A 23,196-nucleotide genomic window follows, 5' to 3' on the forward strand; every position below is an offset into this window, starting at 1 on the left:
GAAATTTATCAACAACACGTCACGTGGTTTTCTTATCAGTTGTTGTTTTTTTTAGATAACAAAAATGAAAAAATTGAAATATTTTCGATTTCGATAAAATTTTGATTTACGAATAGAAAGTACATTTTTAAAATTTGAGTGAGATGTCTTTGACGTGATCTTGAAAGGAGTTTATGGCATTCTATCTTACCTGTATAGGATGGAAGAGGAGAATCGCGAAAACCAAGATTTTGATGATAGTCATCTGACCCACGAAGAATTGAAAAAAGTAACTGAATCAACTTTGAACGAATTACTCAAGACCAACTATGTTCTTCAAGATTTACCTCAAGATGTCACATTAGAGGAAGTCGAAGCTCAGATTGCGGTTCTTCATGGTCGTTCTATGACTGTATGCATTGCAAGGGATAATGACATTATTCCGGTGATCGTAAGTTCATTCACAGTTTACACTTATTCTCCTAATGTTTCATCTCATCTATCATTTTCCTCGTCATTTTCATTGCTACCATCATGAATATGTATTTAGGTTAAGCAGAAAAATTCGACGGTTTCTGACTTGAAACGAGCTTTCCAAAGAGCCATGACACTGAAACTCCGCAGAGAAGGTGAAAAATGTAAGATCAGTTGGAAGTATATTTGGCGTGTTAACGTATTATCTTGCGATGGTGTCAAGTTGGATTCGAACAACAAATTTTTAGAAGAGTACGGTGTTGGAAATAAATCCAAAGTTATATTTCAGCCAAAAATCAAAGAGAAACCGTCTAAACAGTTCAGAAAGCGGTAGAATGCAATCTTCAGCTCGCATATCGTAAGGAAAATTATACTAACAATTCTAGCATTTATTGCTTCAATAATAAATTATTAAAAATACATATAAAAAAATCTTAAAAGTACTTAACACATTTCTACTCTTGAATATGAGTCAATATTTCAGTCTGTTGTGGTCAAATTGAGATAAATTATTCGTACACAGTTGACGTTTCTTTACTACCATCTAAATCAGATGACAATGCTCCTCTTTTATGAATAACTTGTTCGACTAACTCTTTTGAAGGTTTTTTCAAATCATACGCCCATCCTATTTTTGCGAAGAAATCTATTCCTAATGTTGTCACATTAAACATGTAATTTCCCAACTCGGCTGCTCTGTAGTCCCAAGGAAACACATGGTGATAATTGTGATAACCTTCTCCCATCGCCATTATGCAAACTGCTAAATTTTCGGAAGGTTTAATCGTTCTTGAAGAAAAAAATCAGAATAAAAATCTGGATTACCACGCTCAAATAATTAACGAAAATTGTACATACTTGTCATAAGGTTTTGATCCCCATTTATGAGCTAAACTATTCACAGACCAAGTAAAATTGAGGTTGATTACGTATCGTATGAAAACTTGCGAACAAAAAGAAATTCTCCATGTTTCATTCCATACGTAAAGTGGTACTAATACTGGTAATATGAAGCAGCATAAAATTTTGAAGTACAAGAAATATCTAGGAAATAATTCTGGATTAACGTATGTTTACTTAGCATTTATGTGATATGATAATTGAGGTGTTTACTTAGTATGGAAAGTTATTAGTGGATCATTTTGTATATCGCTCATATCGACTGTTTTTCCTTTTATAGATACATCTGGATGCTTTTTCATCATCAGCCAACCGACATGTGAGAAGAAAAGACCCCTGTTGGAATTATGCGGGTCAGCGTCCGTTTCACTGAATTTATGGTGTACTCTGTGATCTCTAACCCATTCGTGTACGTCGTTCTATTCATTTCAAAAAAATTTTTTATATAATCTGAATTATGTATTTTTAATGAATGATTTCTTTTAGGCTCACTAATTTATACTACAACGTACCTGACCAGCTACTGTATAACAAAAAAGTAAGAAGATTTTCAGCGGTAATTTAGCTTTGTATGATCGATGAGCCCAAAGTCTATGAACTCCTGCTGTTATCCCAAAACCACCAACTTCGCCGACAAATATTCCTGCCATCATTTAATAAACGTTGTGCAAATTTCCGATACCTTTTTTTTTCACTTTTAAAAACATTAATAATTTATGTACTTACCCCAGAAAATTGTTAAAAATTTAGCTTTCGTTACGTATATAATAAATGTGTAAGCTGCTATTAAATGGAATAAGGTAATAAAGAAAACATTCAACCAAAGTATTTGCTGATGATCTGTTTTTTTAGCTTCTATGACATTATTATTTTCGTCTCTACTATTTTCTAAATTTGAGGATTGCGTTTTTGGTTTTTTATGTCTATTCCATATTTCGGTTTCATTTTTTTCCGTATTTTTGGCTAAAACGATAAAAGCGAAATAAATAATTATGAAGTATTTAAATTTTGTATCGCGAAAGTAATACGGGTTTAAGAAAAACTTACCTTTAACTAAATGCCAAGCTGGATTAAAAAAACTCATTATTGTCGAGATCACTTAGAAAATTACACTTGTAATACACTTAAAACAACATAGATTCCGGAATTGTTTATTTAGAAAAAAGATGAAGTGTTGATCGCGTTATTGCACTTTTTCGAATGTCTATCTGACTATTTGCACTTTTAAATTGATGAAATTTTGGCACACTTTGTAACGTAAAATTATGTTAATTTCGTACGACAGCGAAAGTGTATTAATAACCTATATTTTCCGGGTAAGTCTCATCGAATTAAACGGTGAAATAATTCATATTGTTTAGCTATTTATAGTATGTAATTGGATTATTAGAACATCGATGCATTCTTTATTCGCAGAAAAGTTTCATTCGAAAAATCAATCATAAAAGATGCTCAGTTTTAGAGTTTTCGATTCTTTAAGGTTAGGTACCTCTACCTATACCTACCTACCAGTTCATCATCGTGATCATAATTCTTGACTAATTAGTAATTTGAGTAAATTCTGCAAGCAATGAATTATTAAATTTTATAAGTTATTTTAGTTTGAAAAAATTTAGTTCAAATAATAAATACAGCACTTGTTTTTTATTGTGGACCTCCATTTGTCACATTTGAAAGGTATTAACATTTATATTTTTATTTTATTCTTGATGATAAATTTTCGATTCATTGGCATATTCTTCAGGAACTTCAGGGATGTGGCTACCGTCGCCGTATTTATTTATCGTGTTTTGAACCAATTCGGCAGAAGGTGTCTTTGCATCGTAAACCCAGCCAATTTTTTGGAAAACATCGAGTAACGTTGTAGTGAAATTAAACTTATAGTTTCCCAATTCTGCAGCTTTGTAATCCCAGGGAAATACGTGGTGGTAGTTATGCCATCCTTCCCCAAGAGCAACTATAGCTACTCCTATGTTCTCTGCGGGCCTTATTCTTCTACAAAACAAAACAAAGTACTGAAAATAGTCTCAAGGTGACATAAAAATTCCTCGTGAAATAATTTGCGTTACGAGTATAATGTATTGCCTAATTAGCTAGAATAAGGCGAAATTGTGAAATAACTTCAAGAACAGTTTTGCTCACTTGTCATAAGGTCTTTGTCCCCAAATATGAGCAAAACTATTAACTGACCAAGTCATGTTTAAAATACACATGTAACGGACAAACACTTGCGATCCGAGAGCATATAACCAATATTCGTTCCAAAAGTAAAGCGGTGGTATGACGGGTAATATGAAACAAAATAATATTTTGAAAACTTGGAAATGCCTGAAAAAAAACCATACGATCTCAAATGCAAGATAGGTATCAGATAAATATTCATTTTTTTTTTACGTTACTAGGAGTAGGTATAATAGAATATAGAGTAATTTTAAAATGAAAATATTTACTTATTATAGAAAGCCAACAATGGATCATCTGTTATATCGCTCATATTTACACCAGCTCCTTTGCGAATCACATCTGGGTGCTTTTTTTGCATGAGCCAACCAACATGAGAAAAAAAGAATCCTCGTTTGGAGTTATGAGGATCGGCATCAGTTTCGCTATACCTATGATGTACTCTATGATCTCTCACCCAATCGTACAGCGAATTCTATAGAAACAACAGACAATTAACTTTCTTCCATCGAGGGTAAGTAAACCAGTACTTAAGTGTACAAGCGTATAAGTACATGGAATTTGTTCATCATTTACCATTCCTGCTACGGAATATAAAACCAACAGAATTATTTGAAGAGGTAGTTTCGCTTTATATGCTCTATGCGTCCATAATCTATGAGCTCCAGCAGTTACACCAAAACCAGCGGCAATACCAACCACAAATCCTGATTGTATTAGAATACGTATAATTAGGTGTCAGTTTGCGTTTGTGAATTAGTTTTCGCAAACTAGAAAAAAAATTGTAGCACTCACCCCAAATTATGGTTAGATAATAAACTTGACGGACACAAATGAAGAATGAAATTATCGATACAATATGGAATAATATAATTGAAATGGTATTCAACCATATGATCGGTTGCTGAGTAAATCTCGTTGATAATGCACTTTCATTATTCTTTTTGTTGAGGTCGGCTTCCTTTTCTTTCACATAATTGTCATATTCAGTTAATAAATGTTCTTTCTGATTCGGAGGCATTTCAGTCTTGGAAATTCTTAAAAATTTATTACGCATAGTTACCAATCTGTATATTTGGTATTTTAAAATTAATAAAATAAATTTTATTGAATTAGGTAAAATAGGTGCTCAAGAAGTATTTCTCAATACTTATAATTTAGAAAAATTTTCAATTGGATAGGCAACAGGTAAGTATCTAACTTGAGTAATTTGAAATAAAAATACCTAGTTCTCAAGTTTGTTACGTGATCAATTTTTTAAAGAAATGTATTTTTTTACTTCCTATTTACATTCGGAGCTGGTGATTTACGAATTGAAAATTACTACATAAATGCCCTACAAACGTGCATTTTGAGAATTAAAAATCATTTTAAATCACAAACAACCATCGTTTGATGTGAGTACTTAATGTATAGAAATTATTTATCTAATATTTTATTTTTTTTGAGAGAAAAAGAAAAAGAATTCCTATAAGTACAAAGACGAAAAAACTTTTGCCAATAAGTAGGTACTTACTTTTTTATGGGGCAGGGAATTATCGCCCAAGTGAAATTCCAAGTGAATTGTAGATATCCACCTAATAATAATATGCAAGATACAATATAAATAATTACGAAAAAACGTACCGCACCAACGCACAGGAAAAAATTAATAAACGCGATTTCATATGTAATCAAAATTGAAAGTTCGTTTAGCTTTAATTAAGTATTTTATACGCATTTTATAACGCGTGTATATTTTACGAGATATTTTGCAACAAATTTGTATCGAATTTATGATTCAAAGAGAAAAAAAACACGACTTTTTCACCTTAAAACTAGTCGATTATCATCAGTTCACTACTACACTGTTTTAAGCCGTCAAAAAATTTAATTGTTCCATCGTTAAAAAATCAACTATCGATAAATGCGGGCACATTTGTAATGTTCAAGTTGAAAAATGGAATTGAAAAATTCAAGTATTGAATTTCACGAGAATTTTTCGATGTGTGTATTGTTGTTAGGTGTCGAAAAAAGAATGCTAGGTACGTGAAGCTACTTTCAGTTATTTTTTACACCGCATGACGACTATGAAGTAATAATTGTTGATTTTTCAATCTGAGGTGTTAAAAATATCTGTTAATAAAAAGCCATCATCAATGATGCGGTTGTTAAAATAGTTACCTATCCGAAATATTCCACACACATTCTAATAATTAGGTAGGTAACGTTCTCTCCTAATCCTACATGTACCTACAGGGTGTCCAGAAATATCGTGAACCCCTAAAAAAGTTTTCTGCTAAATATTTCGGTTGGTCATACCTAGTGAGTGACAATAATGATATTTTTAAACTTTCTTTGGGGTTCACGATATTTCTGGGCACCCTGTATGTTACCTACACTGGACACACCCTAATCTTTCTATTCATGACTAAGTTTTCTTTTCATTTTGCAATTGGTTGCTGGAAAACCATTCAGATGAGTAAAATTGTAAGTACCTAAACCTATATGCGTCCTTATTGGATCTTGAATGACGTGGTGGCTAGTGCACAGACGCTGATACAAATGTATATTGTTTTCAGTAACATGCAAAAGTGCGGATAAATTACCCACATATGAAGTAGGTACCTATACGTGTAATTCAAATTCAATGCGAGCACTTAATTGATTAATAAAATTATTTTTATATTTTACATTGCCAAATCAGGACGGTGGCATATGTAAGGTAGAATTGATACGTAATATAAATATCTTCCAAATCGAAAATGTATTTAGGTATCAATGTTCATAGTACTGTATGAGAACACGAGGAAAACTCGAGGTTTCCCTGCACGTTCAAGTTTCCTGTAATAGGTTCCCATACATTATTTCGTTATTTTCGTTTTGATTCAAACTGTGCGGTTTCTAAACAAGATGCGTAATATTATAAACATATTACGTGGGCAATATCTGACCTTTTTCCTCCACTTCGCAATGGAATATTTTGATCTCTAAAATAAGTATAGGTATTTATACCTTGGATTTTTTTCAACCTGATTAATCATTGATTTTTGCTTTGTAAACATTCATTTTTCTCGCTATTATTAATAAAAACTTGTCGTTTCAATATTTGAAAACATAAATTTACCTCTAAAATATTTGATGTACCTACCTACCTCAAGTAACAATCCGAAGAAAAGAGAAGAGATAAAATATCCCCCCTTCTTCCACCCGAAAAAATATGATATTTGTTTTATTTAAAACATTGAGGAGTCATTATGGCAAACTTCCGAAAAATTCAATATTTTGGACCTCATGTTTTTCAAGTAGATACAAAACAATTGTTTTTTTTTTTTTTTTTAAATCAGCTTGGGAGTCTAGATAGGTATGCACGCTAATTTTTATACCAACATTGGATGACAAATTGAAATTCTTTCATCGATGAATGATTTTAATCACATGAAAAATAATTTATAACTTTTACTGCAGTAGGATTTTTGACAAATCGGTAGGAACTTGAATGAATTTCTTTCAATAAGTATTAATAATTAATAATAACTAAAGTGAAGAATTCAAGCATACAATTAGTGAAATTTTGTTACGTTCTCGTGTTAATTAAATATGGATGTTACTTTTAACGTACTTTCGCGAAGCTGACATAATGTTTGAATATCAGAGAACGTGAATAACTCGATGTTAATAAACCTGTACTGTTTCAAAGTAATAGTTGAGCATCATTACACGAGAATCTATAACAATACTTCTAAATACCTATACTTTTAGGCGAAGATTTTATTTTTAAAAAACGTAGATAATCAAAAATTGATACGATAAAAAGTACAAAAAAATTTATTTGTACTATACCTTTATATAAAACAATTATGTAAAAAAAAATGGAATACAACAATCTTTAAAATAATACGCAAGAAAATAATAAATTAATTAAAAATAGGTACAATAAAAGTAAAATTTTGTCATCTTAGTAATTCGACGAAAAAAATATATATAACATTATACAACTCGGTTTATAACACAACCATATTTTTGGAAAAAAAATTATAAATAGGTAATATCTATAGGTATTACGACGTAAAACTGTAAATTATTCAGACTTTTCTTTTTCATTTGGTTCTACATAGGGCACTTCTGGTATATGATGACTTCCGTCTCCATGTTTCGCCATCGTCTTATGCACTAAATCTTTGGAGGGAGTTTTCATATCGTAAGCCCATCCAATTTTGGAGAAAAAATCCAACCACATGGTAGTAATGTTGAATTTATAATCGCCCAATTCGGCAGCTTTATAATCCCAGGGGAAAACATGATGATAATTGTGCCAACCTTCGCCCATGGCTACAATAGCTACGCCAATATTTTCAGCTGGCATGATTCGTCTGTAACACAAAGTCAGAAAATTTTCATTACGTAAATATATTTCGAGAACCTATCGAGTTTATTAAATAGATAACTCAAAGAGAGGAGGGATTTGTAGATGAGAAATAATTTTTTTTTTTCAATTTGTCGTTATATAATTTTTGTTTGTACGTTTGCGCGTTGCCGACTGCCGAGGAATTTTCACGTCCTTGTCGAGTATTTATTCTATTAATGCTTACATTCAATTTAAAGAATACTTATAAATTTTTTCTTTTTCAATTGGCAGGTATTCTCGACGAAATGTTTTTTGTTTATTTTAACTTTTTAATGTATGCAAGCACGTAGACTTCATTTTAAATAGGTACATGACTTGCGGTATTTTAAATGTGTACTCGTACTCGTAGGTACTCGTAGTATACCTATGGATTTGAATAACACGACCAACATAGTAGTTACGTACTTATCGTATGGCTTTTGTCCCCATATATGAGCTACACTATTGACGGACCAAGTAAAATTCAAATTCAATACGTAACGAACGAACGCTTGCGAAGAAATTGCATATTTCCACGATTCATCCCATCCGTAGACTGGCACGAGTACTGGAATAATGAAGCAACATAGCAACTTGAAATATATGAAATACCTGGAAATACATGAAAATCTCGATAGGTTAATTGTTTTAAAAATTATAATATCGAAGTAAGTGTACGTACAAAAGAAAAATTCAGAATAAGCTTTCCTAGTCTAATTTCAATTTTCATTATTATTATTATTTTTCATTAAAAACAAGTAAATAGGTAAGTAAGTATTAAGTTTTTTTTTTTTTTTAATAAAATGGTTTTTAAATTTATTTTCAATTCACCAATAGAAATTGGCAAATTTATTATAATTTCATACTACCTACATAATATGTTTACAATATTCTCAACTTACTTGGTGTGAAAAGCTAATAAAGGGTCACCGGTAATATCACTCATATCGACCATTTTTCCTTTTCGAAGCACCTCAGGATGCTTCTTTTGCATAAGCCATCCGACGTGTGAAAAGAAAAATCCACGCTTAGAATTATGAGGATCTGCGTCCGTTTCGCTGAATTTATGATGGACTCTATGGTCTCTAACCCAATCAAAAATTGAGTTCTGAAACGTCATCGGAAAACGTTAAATTTCACGAAAAATTTTCCAAGTTAAAGCATAAATCATTACTTCGTATAGGTACCTGACCAGCAGTCGAATAGCAGTATAGTAAAAATAATTGTAACGGTAATTTGGCTTTGTACGAACGATGAGACCATAATCTATGAGCTCCGGCTGTGATACCAAAACCGCCGATGCCACCAATGACGAATCCTGCGGAAGAAATAGAATTTATATCGTGTAAATAATTATTACCTAATAATTTTTTATATGTATGAGCATTCGGTATCTACTATTTAAACACTGTGGCACTAACTATTTACGTATAACTTTTGAACAATGTGAATAATAAGAGATTATGTTTCTTTCGGTGATTGCGCCTGGAATTGTACAAAGTAGGCAACTTATACTCAACTTCTGAACGCGTTTCGCAATCGCAACTGACGATAGCTAACGAATCATTTGAAATACCCACTCTGTGAAGTCAGAAGCGAGCTGGAACTTTACTGAAGAGTGTACCGGGAAAAGAACCGGATAGCAGACGATACTATGAAGTTTACTTAAACCGAAAAAATTTGATCGCAGTTGGAAAAGTTCGCAATAGGTAATATTCTTTTTCTTTTTGAGAGGATGGGAAGAGAGGAAAGGCGGAAAGAAAAATAGCTAACTAATAATAAGATATGTCTTAGACGTCTGTCGTCGTTGAAGTTTTATGTAGGTAGTGTTTTCTCAAAACAGAGAAGATTATATAATTTGATGTGTCTAGTACCTAATTTTTTTTTTTTTTTTTCAGAAATCGATGGAAAATTTAATTAAAATGATAAACTCAGATAAGAAATTTAAAATGTTTCAATTATTCAGTTAGGTAGGTATTTAGGTAATTGTACTCCGGTGTATTATTTCAAAACGAGCAGATAAAAGAAGAATTCTAATGAGCAGATCCTTGAACTCAGAAATACATATTTACTTGTAGTAGGTTATACAGAAGACTCCTTTCAATATATCGTTACCAAAAATTCATTTTTTTGTACCCATCCATATTTTTTTTTTTTAAATCAAAAATTCGCATTTGAATGACAAATTTACAATTATTTTGCGATAGACAACTGCTAAAGACGGCCGACAGGTTATTCAATAAGCAACGTGAATAAAGTTACAGATGAAGAATTGAAGAAGGTCACTTTTAGTCCTTTACAACAATTTGAAATTCCTCCAGAAAATTGAAAACTCGCTGGAGACTCCAAAATTGTTCAGAAATAATTGTACCTATCCAGGCTGAAGGGATGAAATTGAAAAATTATTCATTAAAATGGCTAGTTTGTTTCGTTCTTCCGTTTGATAAAAAAAACTGCAATTTAGAGTTTTTTTTTAGTTTTTAAAATTTTAAAATTGAAAAAAATCCAATCATGTTTGTCTCGTTTTAATCAAAGCGAGTTGCTTTTAGAGGCTGTAGAGGAGACATTGAACCTGCTCCCTTAAAACAAAAATTTTACAAGCAGTTATTTTTGACATGCCCGCATCATAGTAACTCACAAATTGGTTTTCAGCTGTAAACGTTGCTTTTAAATTTACTCAAACAGTCGAAAACTATGAACCGTTTCCCTGGAGTAAAATTTAAAATACATCGGTAGTTTAACAACGTGCAAAAGCTCAAAAATGAGCTTCTATCGTACGAACGCCTTCAAAGACTGGAAACTTTAAGGTTTGCTGGTTTGAGGAGTAAAAATCAGCATGCTTCACTTGCTATAGCCGTTAGATGATGCCAATAATTTCATTAAAGAAATGAAACGAAAAAAAAATTATAATTTTTTCAGAGCGTTAGAAGGTTATAGATACTTACTTACAATTTGTTTTTTTAAAAAGCTGTTTATTTTTTATTTATTTTTTTTGTTTTTGTGAAAAACGTAGGTAGGTTGAGGTCAAATTTTGAACCACGATCTTTTTGAATATGTACTTTTTCCGAGCGATGACAATTTGTTTTTAATAGGATTTTTGAATAAATAAAAAAAAAAAACGCGACTTGCTCTCCTAAAATATAAAAGTTCAACTTATGTGCTATGCTACTTCGAGACCGAACTAAACTAAATTTTAAATTTTAATATCTTACCCCAAGCAATGGTTATCAGCTTTATACGAAAAATGTATGCGAAAAACGCATATGTGGCGAAAAGGTGGAAAAGTGTAATTAATACGACGTTTATCCATATGATGGGCTGCCTCTTAGATTCTGTAGTTTCTTCTTTTGGTTCGCTCTTAGTCGATACAAGTCCACTTACTTCCAAGAAATCTAATTCCGAGTTTTCTGGTTTTGCATTCATTATAATACTTTCGCTGTTATTCGGCGGCATTATAAGTCTGAAAAATGAAAGAAAATGAAATTAATTGAATGCATATCCAACCAAACGTCAACATTTATTATCTATGAGCTAGACGATTAATTAACACATATTCTCTATATGCCTCATGTTCTGCGAAATATTAAATTAACAACGTGTAGCTAAAAACCTTCAAATAAGTACCTTATAATGTACATATAGGTAATAATTATCAATTTCGTTTTTAATGATGAAATGTCGAGTTACTACCTAGTTCAAATCGTGTTTCAAATTTAAAAAAAAAAAAAAAAAAAGGTTTTAAAAATTCAACTAAGTACCCCAATTCCTTCAAATCAAAGATGGGCAACCTAATAAACAGCAATTGTTCGTTCCGTTGCACAAATGAAAGCAATGATGAACGGGTAGGTAAGAGAATCTCCCTTATACCTACCACAATTAATTAATAGGTACCTAATCGCAACGACAGTTTCTTTTTGACACCTACCTTTAACTATATTCAACAAAATAATCGCAAGCAACTTCGCGAATTCTAAATATAAGCACCACTTTCGCGCGAAAAAATAAAAAGAGAAAATATAGGTAACTCACGTCTGCAGATGAGAAACAATACTACGGAATGCTTTTTCAGGTACCACAACCGATTAAATATTTACTGTTGTAATGATTTTCGGAAATAGGAATCATATAACCTTCCCAGGTACTATTCCAGACCACCGTATATGAATAAGTTAAGTACACTTAACCGCACTGTTTCCAGATTTCATGATTGTCATCATGACGTGATAATTCGAATGACTAAAAATTTAATCGTTTATAAAACGCTCGAGATTTAATAGACTATTAAAATACATAGGTATATAATTTACTTTATTTTAGAAACGGCCAATCGAACATTATACAATGAAATATTTAGCGCAAAAAGTACCTATGTACAACTCGTTAAACGAATTAAATATTTCCTTGTGTTGGTGAAGTGTAAATATGTAATGTACAACAAAAAATCGTGTCGTTTGTCAAAACATATCTGCTTATAGGTACATACTTAAATTCGCGTGAAAAATATGTATGCCTAATACGATTACGTACTAAGAACCTACGCGTAAAGTCATATTTTGATATCTTCGTAAATTCTAGACTAATCAGCAAATTTATAACTAATTTTTCATTGTAAACAAAAATTTACGTCTTTGGTATTGTCACCTACACGGTCTTGAATTTTATACGATTAAGTAGGTCTAGGTACCGAAGTGTACACTGTGTAGTGTAGGAAAGAATTATTCAATAATTAGTTCGGATTACCTATCGTATGTATTACTCATAGGAAAGAATCATATGTAGTATATTTCCATTTGCTGTGGGTAGGTACATACTTGACGCAGAATGATGAATTTTTGGCCCTGAATGTTTCAGTCAAGGAGATTTATGGTGATAAAATAATCTATCTTTATAACCATCCAAAATTTAGAAGGGATGGTAGATATTTGCACAGAAATATTGTGTTTTCCTATTAATAATTAAGTAGCTCGAATCATTGTATGTGTCTTAATTGTGATTTTTTCATTTATTCATAAGGTGGGTCAATGGGTCTTTTTTCCGCAAACATTTTATAGCTTAAAAGCGTTTCTCACGAAAAATGCAATTTGATGATGGAGGTATTTTACGACCTTGTCTCGAGTCAAGGTCTCCCTGCTTTGCAGATTTATTTTATGCACACATCTTGCCATCTCTCTCTCTCTTTTTTTTTTTTTTTCAAAAACGCAAGTGTATAAAATTTAGGAAGTTGAATAAATGTGAAATAAAAAAATCAGTTTGGCGAATCGGCTCGATCGAAACTTGAAACTTTGGTTTTGTAAATTCACAATGAAATAGATTTCAAAATCGGATTGGACAAGGAGTTGTGGAAAATGTGCTCATCTTCCTTCACAATAGACCTAAAAATGCGCAGGTAAATACAATCGAGAAAAGAAGACAAGTGGCCAGTAAGACTTTGAACTTCTTTTAAAGATCACTTGACTAGACAAAACTATTTCATGGTAAACTTTCAAATTTTGAAAAAAATTAAATTAAAAAAAAAAGTCATATCTTGTACCTAGGTATATATTAGAGGAAAATGATGTTTTGGTCACAATCAATGTAAAATGTCAAAAACTGTGATTGAGCTATAGATAATAGTTCCACGAATCTCTTATTTTTGTCATATCACATTTTTTATATCATGTTTTGAAGACCATCTGACCACTTTCGACATGAATGAGGGAACATTTTTTTTTTAATGATTCAGAATCAATAAATATCCTTTCCTTCTGTAGTATCGAAAGTGAACCTCTCTGAACGTAAAGTGTACCGAATTTTTAAAAAAAACAAAAAAAAAAGAAAAATCCTTCTAAACAATAAAATTATTTTTTTTTCAATTTTTACCATATAAAGCCGGAAAATAACGTAAAAAAGCGAGGGTGAAAAGTAAAAAATTGGCACATAAAGTTTTTCTCCGGGAATGTGTTCAGATGAACCCCCTGAATTACCAAAAAAAACCGACCCTCCTACCCCTGGAGCTAATTTTTTTAGGGGGCTAAAACCGGTTCCGGTTCACGTTTTTTGCGATTTACTCAGAAAATATTAGGTTTACGAGAAAATCTACCATGACTAAAAGTGTTCCCCTTCAAATTTTCGACAATTTGATACTACGCTCGATACCCATCCCTCAAGAGGGGTGTCTGAAAAAAGGGGTGGAAAGAGTAGGTGTTTCAAAAAAGGTCAGTCCAATACATTGATCAAAATTACCACTTTATATCATTCGTTTTCGCACAAATTTCTTTGTACAAAGCCTACTCACCCAACTTCTAATCACACCACCATTGATTGGTCTTCAATCCTCCCGGGAATTGGTGGGGGGGGAGCTTGATTTTTCAAGTAACACACAACTGACTGAATCATATATTTGAAAAACGAATCTGTACATGCGATATATCGAATAGTATGTTTTCGAGGTCGCTGAATACGAATACCTACTTATTTTCTGGGTCCAACTCCTCAAAGTCCCTCTGTGCCCCAAAAAGGGGGTTAAAATTTTGAAAAATCGTGAAAAGTCGAGTGATATATCAAATGGTATGTTTTTGAGGTCGCCAAGCACAAATATGAACTTATTTTTTGGGTCCCACCCCACAATGTTTCTATATGCCCCAAAAAAGGGACCAAATTTCGAAAAATCATGAAAAGTCAAGTGATATACCTATCGAATTGGTCCCTTTTTTGGGGCACACATAGGAACATTGTGGGGTGGGACCCAAAAAATAAGTTTATATTTGTGCTTGGCTACCTCAAAAATATTCCATTTGATATATCACTCGACTTTTTGATGATTTTTTGAAATTTTGACCCCCTTGTTGGAGCACAGAGGGACATTGGGGGGTGGGACCCAAAAAATAAGTTTATATTTATGCTTGGCGACCTCAAAAACATTCCATTTGATATATCACTCGATTTTTTGAAATTTTGGCCCCCTTGTTGGGGCACATTTTTTCTTTTTTAAACCCGCTATTTGCCCGCTCTAATAATGGCAATGGCAAATAATAATATGGCAAAAATACGAGTTTTCTATTTTTTTGGTAATCAGCTGCATTTTTTATGTATCACATTTTCTACTATTTTTTGAAAAATTTTGAGCCTTGAAAATGTTAATTTTTTTCCTAAGTAAAATTGACCCTGATTTTTTCAACAAAAAAAACAAACAAAATGTGTATCTGACAGCAGTGACAGCTAGGTACTCTTCAAAAAAACATTCGTATTTTGAAACGTGCAAATAGGCAGCTACAAAGTAGCTACAACATTGAGAAGAACACGATAAAAAAAATTGAAGCAAAAAATTTTAATCTCAAGTTTTTCGAAAATTTTAGTCACTTTGAACTTCTCACCAGGAATAAATAGAATTTTTCAATCTGAATATGTTCCAATTTTTTCACTTTTTAAAAATTACTTTTTGAAGTTTCGGACAACCTGTAGCTCAACTTTTCATTACTCGTATCATTTTGGAAACATTTTTCTGTAGTTTTATAATTTCTTTTGTCATAAAGGAAGTAGGTAACGAGTGATTTTTTGGGTTTCAGTATAATTTCAACGTGACATTTGATAGCTTGCTGAAACTTCGAAATGGAGAGGATGTTCTTAAATCTCAAATGGAGACAAGACGCCTGGGTAAGTACCTATATTTTTATTTATTCCAGACCATTTGGGCTGAGTAAGTAATAGTTAGGCATTGTAGCTGTAATAAAAATAAGATAAAATACGTAAACGCGAAAAGCGAAAACCACTAGATTACGTAATCGTGATTTCAAGATTTCCCCGACTGGTAAAACCAACGTGGAAGGAATCACTCTCTCGTTCTACGATATCCGATTGGTTCACTCATTTACGTTAAATAAATAAATGATATGCGTATACAGCTTCATCATACATACATACGTCTTCTAAATAACCTTTGTAATTTATTTAAGTGCTTAACCACGATACATATTTTTGTTTTTTTTTTTGTAAAACAAAAAGCCACCGAGGACAGTAACTGTATAGTAAACACAACGTAAATTCTACGATCAAAATCGGAAGTGTTTAATGCGTGTGGAAATTGGAAATATATTAGTTATAAAAAATTATGATGCAGCATCTGCTGTCCTAAAGATTTTACATATTGTAGATAGGTATTGAAGATGTATTCCCACTCACCGTGAAACATGTAGGTAGGTTGGTTTGGTATTAGATAACTTTCAATTTGACTCATTTATTTTTGTAAAAATGCCGAAGGTTAAGATCTTCGCTTGTGGTTTTAAGAAGAGGAATTGAAGCATATTTTTTTTATCCGGACAAAATGCATCGAATACTAGAGATATAGGTAGGTAACAGAAAAATCTGGTGTTATAATGTGCCCACAAATGGGAATGGTTGCTCCATTTTTCAGACAAGTTCTCCTTTGAAATGCGTGTTCTTCCTCCCCGAGATACAGCAGGGAACTATTTTTGGGGAAAATAAGTAGGGTAGAAACTACGAAATTCTCGACTGACTCGTCCAAAAACTTTCATCGAAAAATTCAAAAACGCTCCTGAAATTAAAAAACGTAATTCAAAGCGTTTGAAATTTGATCTACTAGCATAGTGAGATATTTTATACGGTCTTTTGATTTTTCTCGGTTGTGTACAAAAATGTCTCTGCCATGTTGAAATTGAAAATTGAAATACCTCCCTTGTAAGTCTACCTATGTACCTACTTAGTCTACCAATTCGCTCGAGGTACCTAAGTATCGTATTTCTTATTCTTCATATATACCTACCTACAACGATATTTACACAGAAACTGCTCGCAACTTTCGCCATTAATGAACACTATCCTTTATTGATTTATCATTATGACAAAATATTATTTGCCTTCCGCTACGCGGACAAATGGCCACGGGCTCTGACTTATGTAAACTGTTAAATGATTCGGCAATGCTAACATATGATCTTAATTTTATCACAAACAAAACGCCGCCATCTTTGGTGCAGTTAAAATATAGTTACGTAAGTTCATATATGTATAGAAATAAGTAGGTATACGTATTATGGTTAGATTGTCCGTATATATTGTCCGTAATGTAATTTTAAAACGTTCGACTTTTATTTCTTCTATGTTTTTCTTTCATACAAAATGTCAAAGTAGGTACCTACCTGGCTCTGGCTGACCTAAGTATCACGTGTTGCATAGAAAAGAGAAATTCAAATTAGCTAGGTGCAATCGCTGTTAAATTTTAATGTTTCGAGTACCTGAGTAGGTCGGCACTAGATGTACTTTTTGAAAGTAAGTACGTACCTACCTACTTGCCTATTCTTTTTTTTAAATTTTAAATTTGTTAAGAATTTTGAATGAACGATGACGATATTGTCCATATGCAATGTTAAATCAATCATTTATTAAATATATAAATTAAATTATCTACCTATCCTATATCTTTGGAGATTTATTGGATTACCCGCATATGCATAAATAATTTGAAAACCAGCCATTTTTTTTTTTCAAATAAAAACTGGCACTTCTGACCTGACACCTGTGTAGTATAGTTTAAACAGATTTGTGTCACTTTGAAAGAACGGATTTCCGTATCTAAGTGAGCAACAATCGAGTGTCCATAATCGTATCCTTTCGTCGTTATCAAATAAACAAATATTGAGACTAATTTTCGAGCTAAAATCATGTAAAGTAACCGGTTCAGTTTACCGTAAATACGACAGCGTGTATTAATTGAATGAATAATGATCGGAGGAATGTAGAAAGATTATGAAACAATCTACTTTCTTCGTTTATGAATTCCCTTCTTACCAAGGTCATTATCACGAGAACCTGTTTGAAAGATTCATCACCATGTGATTTTTAATATGTATCGATTCGAATTACGTACTCGTACCTGTAAACCTGTCATATCGTCGATTTTTACCTATATTCGGAAGCATGATGGTATTGGTAAATTTGCATTTCTCGGATTATCGATAATAATTTAATACATAGAAATATCGTAGAATAGGTAAAATTAAACTCCCTATTGTGATTTGTTAGCGCACGCGAAACGTGATTATTTCTACCTATAATATTTAAACAATACGTCGATTCCCGGGTTCAAGGTGGCGTACATTCAGCCTATAACTAGGTACCTACTACCTAGCTGTCGAGATAAAATGAAAATCAAACTACTTTGTCGAATGAATTCATCGACTTTTTTTTTATAATTGAAATTTTCATTACAGATTCAGCACGATATTGAATACACTGCGGTTGGAAATGTTAATAAAATGCATAGTATATATTGCATAATGATACGTAAAATGTAATGTCATCGCGAATAGGTACGATTAGATTAGGTGTATTTGAAATTTTGCCAATCAGTTTTTTTTTCTTTTTCATTTTATTAATTCGAATACGTCGTTGTTCACTTAACTGACGGCTAAACTTTTATAGAAAACTTAATGCAAAAGTATGCCACGATGGGCGTCAGTGATTTACCTAATTATAAGCGAATAAAAACGTGAAATGGGTCGTTTATTTATTGTAAAAAAAGATGTACCAATTAAAACTCTGCATTGTGTGTGAATAAAGCAACATAAGTTGAATTCAAATCGCACAATTGGATTCTAATTATGAATTGGAATCGTTCGAGGGTATTGGTGTGATCCTTACTATTAAAAGAAGTCGACTCGAATCTTCAAATCAATCATTCAACTTGATAAAAATTGTTTGGGATTATTTAGAATGGGTATATTGAAAATTGAATTCTTAAATTTTACGATGACAAAAAATCATCATTAATCACATTTCAGTTTCACTTTCAAGATATGTTGTAAAAATAAAAAATAATATTGCAATCACTTTTTTCCTCTTTTTTTTTTTTTTTTTTTTTTTTTAATTTCGTTTAATAAATATTCCACTATATCTTTATGATCATAAGTTGAAAATTTTTAGTTTTTCTTCACTATATATAATTACAACATTTTTACGAGAAGAGACGAAGAGTCCACGACTAGTACCTAATAAATTCTAACACAATGGTCGTATTCTTTCGACACATTTTGCATTTTAAAAATAAGCAACAATATTTTTAAAATGTATAAAATCAAACTGACGCATGCTTGATTTTAAAAGTAAGTATGTGATCAAATGAACGAAATAATCATCCAATTAATAGAATTTCCGATGTTTAAAATTAAAAAAATCGAAAAAAAAATCATAGTAAAGATTACACAAAAACTTACTTCAAATGCTGAAACTTTTAGCCGACGTTAAATACCGAAAAATTCTCCACTTATTCGAAACTTGAAACAAGATCACACAAAATTTGAAAATTTTCGCGGCACGGTCACTTTACTCCGCGACGTATGTATCTTAGCACCTCAATGGTACCTAGTAAATAATCTTCAAAAGTGAGAGTGGATAGAGAACATACGAGTGGAACCACGAGAAAAAATAATGGAAGATATAATATCCAATGATGCTCAAAATGAACCAATGTAAAATTGACAAAATCTTTCTAGTCACCGATGCATGCGGTATATTATTGGTACGATTTGCAAAGCGTGGCCTATGCAATGCATGGATATGGTGTGAAATTTTTCGCCGCACGTGCTGTTAAGGAAGTTACTTATTACATATTATATTCCATAATGTGAAAAAAAAAACGTCATATCTGGACTAGCTGAGACCGACGACGGAGGTTTTGTAATACTGGTTTTGTCATTTTGGCACGTTTTTTCCTTCTTTTTTCTCGCTGCAGTAGGGCATGTTTTAAAAAGCATGTCTTGAAATCGGGAAAATCCTCTACCTATCTAAATTTTATAATTTTTTCTGAATAAATTAAATTATTTAATAAGTTTAACGGTGAAAATTGAATAATCGTTTAAATATTGGCAGCATTTTTTTCGGAGAAGGTTTAGTTATATGGATACAATTTTTTACGATGGAAATTAAACGAATGTACGTACCTATCCAGATAATCGAAACCAATTAAAGAAATGCTTGCGAATAATTCGAGGTCGTTCATTTGTATTTCTGAAAATTGTGTCACGAAATTTATTTCATGATATTTTAGTTTAGAGCAATGGAGTTAAAAAATTAAAAACTCTGCAGAACCTAAGGACATAAAAAACTGCAGTTCTTATTTCAATATAGGTAGGATATGTTTCTCTACTAAAATGAAATTGAGAGATGAAACAAAAACAAATTGACGCTCGGTGTCGTCCTTCAAAATTCCAACTTTGAATAGGTACACCTACCTACATACCTTTTATAAGTATTTTACCTCATTTTGAGCTAAATAATGGTGAAAGTGTGAGGGGAGGAAGAAAAATTATTAGTGAGACAAAAGATTCAATTTTATTCTCTCATTTATGAGTTAGCTGCTGTTCTATCTAATTTTCTTTAGTTATAGTAAAAGTCATCATATTCATGATTTTTGAAAATTTGCCAGCTTGAAAGTAAATTTTGTCCACATTGAAGGAGCCAGCACGATCTCCCACACCCTTCCTTTTGTTCAGCTTGGCTCAGCAAAAATTGATTTCGGCAAAGGTACCTATTCAAATTTTTTGATATCGTCCAAAAAATTATTACTGAACGCTAGTTTCAATTTTGGAGTTGTTTGTGAAAAATATTGAGATCAACATCTTTGAATAAAAAGATATTTTAAAATTTTTATTCTCATTAATTTGACTTATCATCACAAAAAATAACAACAAAAACATGTTAAACTTATCCAATTCAAAATAGTTGATCATGCTGTAGGTGTTCGTGAAATTTAAAATTTAGACAAGCTAAATTTTCCCCATAGATTTTGTATTTAAAAAAAAAAATCACGAGAACTTGTTGCAGAGTGAATTTTATTTTTAATATGTGGGTACATTTTGTTCAAAGGTCCAATTTAAAAAAAAACAAAAAACAATTTTTAAAAAGACGTGCGACCAGCAAGATAGATTAGGTACCTAAACCTTTTGTTTTTTTCAGGCTTTGTTATAAATGATTTTCGATTTTTTAAAATTATGATTGACTACTATTTTGATGATACATATCTTGAGAATATTCATGATTCAATTCGTCAAGTTGTCAAGTTGCGAATATTTTCTTCCATTATCATTACCTACGTCAGAATTTAAATATTTCGATCTTTCCACCATCACATCATAGATTCCATTTTTTTTTTTTTTTTTTTTTTTTAAACGAACCCCATTCTAAATTAACGTCAATTTTGCACAAATTCGTTCATTTTACTTTCATCTTTACAAACTCATACAAACGAAAAAATTTCTTTCAGATTTCCATCGAAGTGCATCTAAGTATATTTACCTACGTGACTTTTTTTTCGACTTTGTGTATACCACCGTTGAGGTCACCCTTGAGCCTATAGGAAGAAAGTGCTACGTGACCAACTGATGGTAGAACTAGTTCGTAAATCTAACTCTTTCTCAATTCAATGCATTTTTTGTTTACATAAATTAAAAGAGTATATAACTATCTGGATCTGCGTCCATTAATAAACAGATGCACTCCGGCTTGATAGGGCTCTTTAATGTGGTTTTGGGTCCTTTGACATTAAGTATATATCGCCGATGGCAAGTATATCGACTTCTATAACCTAACTTGTAATGAGTACATTTTAACTAAAATTGAACTCGTTGTAGTCTTAATTAAACGTTAAATACGGTTCTTAAAAATACACTCGTGTCGCAGTAGCGATAGTTTATGAATTTATGATTTTATATGAAAAATTTAACGTAAATTTTTAAAATAATCCTCGACGTTGATGTATGTAGTATTCACTTAGTGCATCAATTTCATTGTAGCGAGAAAATCATATCTAGACAAAGAGAAGAAATCCAAATCATTGTAGATTTCATCTGGTAAAATTAAATTAACGCTAAAATAATTAGGAAAAAATTGTGTAGGTAACGATTTTTTTCACCTTCTGTCATTGAAGTTATTTGAGTTGCCTAACTAAAATACCTGCTGAGTAACGCGTGCAAAATGATGGCACGTGAAGACGACCAAATAAAAAAATATTTGATTAAAAATTATCGTCAAGATGGTGACAATATTTCATCGACGAATACGTTGAATGAGACTATTTTTAAAATTTTCTTAAAGTAAAAATGACTTTTTGATTTAGAAAAAAAAAGAAATTTTTATTAAACATTGGACAATTTCAACTTGAAAAAATTTATGGATTATCCTACAAGTAAATTCGTTGAATCAGTACTTGAAATTTTAGATAATACGTATTATTCTGGAACCTTTTTTCTAATGTGAAAAGTTTGATAACTCCTGAATTTAATGTAATTACAGCGGGCGTTAAGTCACGTAATAATTTTACTCTAGAAACGTCAATGAATTAAGCGTAACTAAAACATCGTATAATAACATTTTTTCATCTTACACAATCAGTTATCAGCTGTCACTTGATATATTAAATAACAATATGTATTAATAACACCGCCAAGTTGGAAAATTCGAAAATTTTCTTAAAAGAATGTTCATTTTTAGCATGTTTCAAGTTCAGGGGTTCTTAAATTTATGATAGAATTAATCTCGATTTTCGAACGGTGTCTTAATATAAAGAAATTCATTTCCAGGAGATTATTCACGGCATCAAGTACAATTACCTACATCAGAATAGGTAGGTACGCATAAGTTATATGTAGGTATTTTTGAAACAAATAAAAAAATTATCATTCACGAATGTGTTAAACTTCAAATCCTGGATTTGTATTGCATTCAAATTTAATCTTCAAAATCGATTGGTGGTCCTTTTTGAGCCATCTGTTACCTGAATTCTGCAGAGTTTTGAATTTCTTACAGGTACCTATCTAATTGAGAAAAAAAATGACTACAATATGAATCGGTGGGTACGGAAAGGGGCTAAGTCACATTTTCGCATTTTTCAGGAATAACAAAAAACTGATTTATTTGAAAATCAAAAATTTTTGGTAAACATGTTTAAGGTCATTGAAAGAGGACCCCAAGACACAATTTTTAGCACTGTTTAGAAAAAAAAATATTCACGTGCGCCGGCGCTGTTGCTGCCTAAACAAATGGGACTTAGACCCTTTCTGCACCCAATCGACAAAATTTCTTTTGAAATTGCTCGGGCATGAATGGGGCTTGATTCTACATCTAAGTACATCATTTAGACTGCTATCTCGTTTAAATTGACCCAAAACCCCTTTAGTTCTAAGACTTTTTGCCGAAGTTGTTAATTTTTTCATCATTTTTCAGTTCAGAGATTAACTTAAATTTCAAAAAATGGTCTTCTCTAAAATGTTAGTTATTTTTCAAGGAATTTAAAAAATTTTACAAAA

General features: G+C 31.7%; 4 protein-coding genes across 7 annotated transcripts; 1 reads left to right on the forward strand and 3 right to left on the reverse strand.

Annotated features, from left to right (window-relative positions):
* Positions 1–50: 50 nt before the first annotated feature.
* LOC135840149 (U11/U12 small nuclear ribonucleoprotein 25 kDa protein-like) lies at positions 51–2,178 on the forward strand. The gene is made up of 4 exons (XM_065356518.1): positions 51–430; positions 530–811; positions 1,634–1,762; positions 1,840–2,178. The coding sequence occupies exons 1-2, from the start codon at positions 200–202 to the stop codon at positions 785–787; spliced, it is 489 nt and encodes a 162-aa protein (XP_065212590.1). The 5' UTR covers positions 51–199; the 3' UTR covers positions 788–811; positions 1,634–1,762; positions 1,840–2,178.
* LOC135840144 (acyl-CoA Delta-9 desaturase-like) lies at positions 828–2,902 on the reverse strand. Its single transcript, XM_065356511.1, has 6 exons — positions 2,401–2,902; positions 2,080–2,316; positions 1,866–1,996; positions 1,567–1,772; positions 1,312–1,497; positions 828–1,242 (listed from the first exon to the last, which is right to left on the reverse strand). The coding sequence occupies exons 1-6, from the start codon at positions 2,435–2,437 to the stop codon at positions 963–965; spliced, it is 1,077 nt and encodes a 358-aa protein (XP_065212583.1). The 5' UTR covers positions 2,438–2,902; the 3' UTR covers positions 828–962.
* A 76-nt stretch (positions 2,903–2,978) lies between these two features.
* LOC135840146 (acyl-CoA Delta-9 desaturase-like) lies at positions 2,979–5,568 on the reverse strand. Its single transcript, XM_065356516.1, has 6 exons — positions 5,051–5,568; positions 4,330–4,571; positions 4,111–4,241; positions 3,804–4,009; positions 3,496–3,681; positions 2,979–3,348 (listed from the first exon to the last, which is right to left on the reverse strand). Exons 2-6 carry the CDS (start codon positions 4,553–4,555, stop codon positions 3,054–3,056), a joined length of 1,044 nt encoding a protein of 347 aa, XP_065212588.1. The 5' UTR covers positions 4,556–4,571; positions 5,051–5,568; the 3' UTR covers positions 2,979–3,053.
* A 1,750-nt stretch (positions 5,569–7,318) lies between these two features.
* On the reverse strand, positions 7,319–19,434 carry LOC135840145 (acyl-CoA Delta-9 desaturase-like). 4 transcript variants are annotated; one of them, XM_065356513.1, is made up of 7 exons: positions 12,208–12,347; positions 11,930–12,136; positions 11,113–11,360; positions 9,088–9,218; positions 8,803–9,008; positions 8,327–8,512; positions 7,319–7,886 (listed from the first exon to the last, which is right to left on the reverse strand). In XM_065356513.1, the coding sequence occupies exons 3-7, from the start codon at positions 11,351–11,353 to the stop codon at positions 7,595–7,597; spliced, it is 1,056 nt and encodes a 351-aa protein (XP_065212585.1). In that variant the 5' UTR covers positions 11,354–11,360; positions 11,930–12,136; positions 12,208–12,347; the 3' UTR covers positions 7,319–7,594. The 4 variants fall into 4 exon arrangements, with proteins under 4 accessions (XP_065212585.1, XP_065212587.1, XP_065212586.1 ...); XM_065356515.1 differs by lacking the exons at positions 11,930–12,136; positions 12,208–12,347 and adding an exon at positions 19,108–19,434; XM_065356514.1 differs by having other exon boundaries at positions 11,826–12,337.
* Between the last annotated feature and the right edge of the window lie 3,762 nt (positions 19,435–23,196).

The sequence above is a fragment of the Planococcus citri genome, chromosome 3, assembly GCF_950023065.1.
Source record: "Planococcus citri chromosome 3, ihPlaCitr1.1, whole genome shotgun sequence".
In the NCBI taxonomy this organism is placed as follows: Eukaryota; Metazoa; Arthropoda; class Insecta; order Hemiptera; family Pseudococcidae; genus Planococcus; species Planococcus citri.

Coding starts and splice junctions, on each gene's coding strand:
- LOC135840146 (XM_065356516.1), bottom strand. CDS start 4,555: ATGCCTCCGAATCAGAAAGAACATTTATTAACTGAATATGACAATTAT. Junction 4,010..4,110: donor TATATTCCGTAGCAGGAATG/GTAAATGATGAA, acceptor TTGTTTCTATAG/AATTCGCTGTACGATTGGGT. Junction 3,349..3,495: donor GGACAAAGACCTTATGACAA/GTGAGCAAAACT, acceptor TTTGTTTTGTAG/AAGAATAAGGCCCGCAGAGA.
- LOC135840145 (XM_065356515.1), bottom strand. CDS start 11,353: ATGCCGCCGAATAACAGCGAAAGTATTATAATGAATGCAAAACCAGAA. Junction 8,513..8,802: donor TTATTAGCTTTTCACACCAA/GTAAGTTGAGAA, acceptor ATGTATTTCCAG/GTATTTCATATATTTCAAGT. Junction 7,887..8,326: donor GGACAAAAGCCATACGATAA/GTACGTAACTAC, acceptor TTTGTGTTACAG/ACGAATCATGCCAGCTGAAA.
- LOC135840149 (XM_065356518.1), top strand. CDS start 200: ATGGAAGAGGAGAATCGCGAAAACCAAGATTTTGATGATAGTCATCTG. Junction 431..529: donor ATGACATTATTCCGGTGATC/GTAAGTTCATTC, acceptor ATATGTATTTAG/GTTAAGCAGAAAAATTCGAC.
- LOC135840144 (XM_065356511.1), bottom strand. CDS start 2,437: ATGAGTTTTTTTAATCCAGCTTGGCATTTAGTTAAAG. Junction 2,317..2,400: donor AGCTTGGCATTTAGTTAAAG/GTAAGTTTTTCT, acceptor TTATCGTTTTAG/CCAAAAATACGGAAAAAAAT. Junction 1,997..2,079: donor ATTTTTAACAATTTTCTGGG/GTAAGTACATAA, acceptor AAATGATGGCAG/GAATATTTGTCGGCGAAGTT.